This window comes from Tupaia chinensis, unplaced genomic scaffold (genome assembly GCF_000334495.1).
Source record: "Tupaia chinensis unplaced genomic scaffold, TupChi_1.0 Scaffold000281_1, whole genome shotgun sequence".
NCBI lineage: Eukaryota > Metazoa > Chordata > Mammalia > Scandentia > Tupaiidae > Tupaia > Tupaia belangeri.
Genome location: NW_006159764.1, coordinates 1174931 through 1180818, shown reverse-complemented (window position 1 = coordinate 1180818; position 5888 = coordinate 1174931). Strand labels below are relative to the sequence as shown.

The window sequence follows — 5888 nt, the reverse complement described above, 5'->3', positions numbered from 1 at the left end:
AAGAAGATAATATCAATGTGGTTTTATAATATTTAACCATTTTTGATAAAATGTTGTCTAAAAATTGTCACCAAAATGATCAAAACCACTGTGTTTTCTCAACTTAAAATAAAGTTGCAGATGTTTTTCACTATAATTTTTTTGTTAGAACACTAAACACTTTCAAAAAACTCAACAAATCAGAGGAAATAGTTCTTTGCTTGACTTCATCAATCTTTGACAATGCAAAATATCTTGGAACCCTCAAGAGAATCTTAGCTGTCTTCATTCTAAGCTAAAAATACATGACATTTCTTCCCTGCATTTTCTTCCCATTTTTCAAAATAACGTATGCAGCTTGTTCCTCATTAGGTTGGTTAGAATTGTACAGCAAAGATGTCTGGGTAGTTTTGGAAAAAGTGAGAAATACAGTTCAAGGAACTAGGTAAATTTTGCATTTTAACCCTGTTAACGGTTTTTTCAGTTATCATTATTTTAACTAAGTGGTATCTGTAACTCCTCCCCCGCCCCCAGGAATGATTATGCCATACAGACTAAGATCAGGCCAGAGATTTCCCCTGGATCTGGAAACTACTTTTCAATTACTTGTTATCCAAGAGAGACAAGCTTTCTTCCCCCTCCCTTGGTATCACAGAAAGTTGTTATGCTACTTGTTCGCCTCCTTTTTCTTCACAGCTTCTTTCTCAGAGACCAGTGGGGACAAGCGTGGCGGCATCTGTGACTGTCAGAAGGGAGGCAGTGCCAGTGTCGCCCCGGGGTTCATGGGAAGACTTGTGAAGAGGATAAGAATGTCTGGCCCCAGTCATACAAGACAACTTTATTTCTAATTAGATATAAACTAAGTGAAAGTTGCATCTATTTTTCCTTCCTTCCTTCCTTCCTTCCTTCGTTTTGCCAGAGGTTGCATGCCTTGCCAGAGAGAGACAAAGAGAGGGAGAAGCACTTCCCAATGGGGCATGGTCACACCACAAACCTTTCTCCTCCATGTCTCCATCCTGTTGAGATTTGGGGCATGCGCACACATGTGCTCGGTATGCTTTTTTAAGTCACTGGGACTCAGATTCGAATGACAGTTAGCCATGTGGGATCCAGCTTTCTTAACCACTAGGCCTTGAGGCCAGCCTGCAACTATATTTTTCAGGTGGCCTTTTCCCAAAGAAGTGAAGGACTGTGTCGATATGTGTGAGTACAATCGTTTTGACTGATGACGTGCAGCAGAACAAAATAAGCAATGCTTAAATCTCTGATTGTCATCAAAGCAAGACAAATACCGCTTACGGAGAAACCATTTGTTCTGCTGAAGAAAAAGTTGAGTTGTATATGCAGACGTGGAATGAGGAGCTGGAAATTTAATTTGCTCTGTGTGTTAAAGAGAGAACAGTGGAGCTCCTTGGGCAAACCAGGAAGTAAGAGAGGTGAAAATCTGAAAAGGAGAGGAGAGAAAGAGGAAAAAAGAAGAGAAGTGGTAGATGGAGCTTTACAGTGTGCCAATGATTCCTGGGTTTGGGTTCTTCATGGAACCTGGTGAAGCCCTCTGTGGGTCGATAAAACACACGCACAAGAGCAAAGCTTAGGTAGACATGGGGGCCGAAGGCAGGGTCAGGGCGGGTATAAATCTCTAGGACTTGCCAGAAATCTTGGATAGTTTATTAGATTTTTCACAGTCTGTGGAATTGGGGAGATGGAAAACAATTTTACTTCCTTTCCTGAAGTCCAGAAAGGCCCCTGCTGGTACCCCAGTTACATATCTCTGTGAAAGATGTTTATTTATGTGTTTAAAAAAATACATATAAAGTAGCTGCAAAGAATGGGACCAGACATTATGATATGGTAACACAAAAGAAATAAAAATGATCCTGATCCTTTTAAGCGGCACTTGGAGTCTTATCCAAAGCAAACAAGTTACACATGTTGGTAGGGATTACAAATTAAATATTAATGTGTTTGGAGGTGAGACTATGGAGACAAGGCACACCGTGTGAGTCAGGGAGAGACTTCAGGACAGGAGACACTTAAGCAGATGATGCAGAAAGAGGTGAGATAAGAGGGAGAGTGAGGGAAGAACTTTGCAGACTGAGGGGCCGCACCTTGCCAGACTGGAGAGGGAAGACGCCGGATGCCCTGTGGAACCCGCAGAAGGCCAGCAAGCCCGAGTGCAGGCAGTCGGAAAGCCAGCGCACAGCAAGAGGCCAGCCAGGGTCAGGCTCAGATCTTGTTAAGATGGAGAGTTTTGACCCAACAGCAAGGGCAAGTCGTTTTAGGATGTTAAGCAGAGGAAACAAAATGATTTTTGTGGTTTCAAAAGATGTCTTGAGACTCCGTGTAAACCAGGTGGAAAGCGTTTCGGCTCCTCAAGCTCTCTTTTTCATACAGTGATTCTCACAAATTTTGTACGTGGATTACTATTTGCTTCGTTTGTCCTTCTCCTCTCCAGGATGCCCAAAAGGGTTCTTTGGGAAGAGCTGCAAAAGGAAGTGTAAGTGCGTCAATAATCGCCGTTGCCACCGGATGTACGGCGCCTGCGTGTGTGAGCCGGGGCGCTACGGGAGGTTTTGCCATCTGAGTAAGTAGCCAGCATTGCGTCTGCTCTGTGTGAAGCCTGGAGGCTCAGAAAAGTAGAGAGACAAAAGAACACAGTAAAAAACAGGTTGATAATATATATGTATGTATGTGTATATTTATATATATATATATATGTGTGTGTTTATATATATATATAAAATGTTTAGTAATTTAATTATTTCACTAATATATATATGTATAATGTTTAATTATTTAGCTATGTTTCACTAATATTTATTATTTAACACCTGATTTTAATGAATGTAAAAGAATACTTCTGGACCTTTTTCCCTGTTTTTCCACTTAGTGTTTAACTTAATTATTGGCGAGGATTGTTAACACTCCCTCTAAATGGTCATTTGACATGTCACTGGAGTTGAGTATCAATGGCCCAGAGCAAGTCTCTTATTTCTGGGCTCTCAAGTAAAGCAATATTATTCCCTAAAGTTTCTAGAAAAGGCTCTATCATTTGGCATCTCATATTTTGACGATGGATCACATTTTGCAAAAGAGACAAGAAAACATGATCACACATAAATACTAGATCCCGAGGGTATTTTGAGAATTTCTCCCAGTGGGATAACTCTGCAAGCTCACCTCCCACCTGGAAGTGCAGTGCATGCAGCTGTGATTGAAACCCTAAAACAAAACCACAGAGAAAGGGGAGGAGGGACTTCTGTATTAACTTCTAGATATTTCATAAAGTAATATCAGATGTTTGGGAAAAAAAATCATAATTTATCTGGTCAAAAAAGTTAAAGAGTTAACTTTTTCAAAACATATGAAGCTAAAGTTTTTAGGGTTTCATAATATTGGCATAGCAGAGTCTTAACTATTTGCATGCTGGGAGGAGCTGAGGCTCTGGAGGAAACTCAGCAAACAGGTGAGGTGGTAGGGGTTGGCGTTGGGGATTTGACCATTTTAGAATGAACACTCACGTTCCTGTGCTTTGATACTCCCATAGTGCTCAGATTTGAGGACTCATTCGTTTTGTCACTTGTTCAGCTCTTAAGAACTTGAGTTTAAAACTCTACATTCGTTCTCTAGAGCTGCCATAAAAAAGAAACATAGGGAACCAGCAGTTAGCGTAATGGCTATGTCGCTGGACTCCCACGTAGTTGACTGCAGTTCGTGTGCAGACCTGATGGCTTAAAACTTATGCCGGGCGTGTGTGCGTGCGTGCCCAAGATCCTGAGAGGAGAATGGAGGAGAAAGGATTGTGGCGTGACCAATCACCCTGGGGAGTGATTTCTCACTTTCTGTCTCTATGTCTCTCTCTGTCTGTCTGGCAAGCGCACGCGCCCTATAGTGAAAATCTCTCCAAAAAAATAAAAGAAAGAAAGAAACATAAACAGCGTGGCTTAAGCAGAAATCTCCTGTTTGGCAGTTTGGGAGGGTGTAAGTCCAGGTTGAAGGAGTCTGAGATATGAGGGAAAAGTCTGTTCCAGACCTCTCTCCTGGTTTGGGCATCTCCTTGCCCTGTGACGGCATAACTGAGTCGTCACGTGGTGTCCTCTCTGTGTGCATGTCCCTGTGTCCAAATTTCCCCATTTCTAAGGACATCAGTCCCATTGGCTAGAGACCCGTCCTAATCCAGTGTCACTTCATCATAACTAATTACATCAGTGCCTCGGTTTCCAAGTACAATCACATTCTGAGGTCCGGGGGTGGGGAGGGGTTAGGACTGTAACAAACATTTTGGGTGGAACTCACTGAAATGCATTTCAGTGCATAATAAATTGTGAGTCGGCACTGGATTACCAAGAAGAGTCATTTCTACTTTTTTCTTTCTACTTTTCTCTTCTTTCGAGCATATTTCCCTAGTTACATTTTCTTAATATACCTACTGCCATGTTTATGTGTTTCATCACGCCTGAGTTGTTCCATGAGTCACAGTTCTACATAATGAACCAGGAAAAGTCGGAGATGAAAGCCAATCGAATATGAGAATAATGGAATGAGCATAGAAGGGCCTACAGTGGGGCAGATAACTGACCAAGAGATCCTGGAGCTTGGTGGCCCTTGGAAAGGATACAAAACTTGGAAGTCATAGAAAAGGGGGTAGAAAGTTCAAATAATTTATCATCCAAATTGGGCAATTTTAGAAGTGAAAATAGCCCTGTTAATAATTCTGTTCTGTCTTAGAGGTAACTCTGGGCTACCCTGGCAACCAGGACTAGGAGCCTCTGTGCCGGCATCATAACCAACACTTGCATTGCCTTTACTAGTGTCCCTTTCCAGCCACCAGTGGGTGATTTGCCTGCTCTAAGCAGTTTTCTATCGCAAAGCCTGTATGGGTACACAGTACAATGACTCTGAGCCTGGAAGGCTCGGGAAGGATCTTTCATTTGATAAGTGCCTTGGATATCTGTAATGGGGGGAAAATGTTAGAAGTGTATTTGCAAAGGGAATTTAATCCTTGTAAATAACTCCTCAAAATGAAAACTATGAGTGTATTTTCCAGAATTAAAGGTGGGACTCTTTCTTATTAGAATTTTGATGCTAATCGACTGTGGTTCAATTCCCAGACAAAGTAGCTTCAAACTCACACTGAGTTCATGTGCAAGTGTGCCCAGAATCCTGAGAGGAAAATGGAGGCAAAGGGATTACGACATGGCCATCCCCTGGGGTGGGGTGGGGGTTGATTTCTGGCTTTCTATCTCTCTGTTCCTCCCTGTCTCTCTAGTGAGTGCATGCACCCTAGAGCAAAAATCTCTCTCTTAAAAAAAAAATTCGATGCTCACCATAATCCTTAAAACTCAATGCATGGGGAATATAACAGAGTGAAGGCCCACCTCATTTGCTAAAGATAAGGCCAAGATAATGTTGCTGTCACCCCCAAAGCTTTGTGTGATCACCATGATAGAAAATTATTTCTAATTTCTGTACAATGAAAGGGAGTGGAAACGATGGCAAGCCTTCACATCAATGCTTGTCCATCATCTTCGTGCTACGGCGGGATGAACATGGGGCCTGGCAGGCCTCCCCAGTGCTTGGAGAATATTAACTCTAAGCACCAATGAAGCACATTGAGAAGCAATTTCTCTCCCTGAAGCACCAAAGCCGTTTAAGTAGTTCAAGCTTCACTGTTCATGTCCAGTTGCCAAAAAAGCAAATGAATTGCTTGATTTGAAAGACATTTGTTTCCTTTTTTTTTTTTTTTGGCAGTCAGGCTGATCCGCTCGTTTTCCCCATAATCATGTCCCACAGAACCACATGCCTGCGCACTAACAATTTAAATAAACAAAGCTTGGTTTTCAGGTGACCAGTTTGCCTCAATCTGCTTGCAGACTGTCCCAAGGGGGCCTACGGAGCTGGCTGCTCTT

At 42.2% G+C, this 5888-nt stretch overlaps 1 protein-coding gene across 1 annotated transcript in view; it reads left to right on the top strand.

Annotated features, from left to right (window-relative positions):
- The window catches only part of LOC102502239 (EGF-like and EMI domain-containing protein 1), a 565383-nt gene that overhangs the window by 557948 nt on the left and 1547 nt on the right, over window positions 1–5888 (top strand). The window contains exons 11-14 of the mRNA XM_027772542.1: window positions 676–773; window positions 1665–1731; window positions 2435–2563; window positions 5853–5888. The exon at window positions 5853–5888 is cut by the window's right edge and continues 96 nt beyond it. Coding sequence (XP_027628343.1) covers window positions 676–773; window positions 1665–1731; window positions 2435–2563; window positions 5853–5888 — 330 coding nt within the window. The remainder of the gene's footprint in view (window positions 1–675; window positions 774–1664; window positions 1732–2434; window positions 2564–5852) is intronic.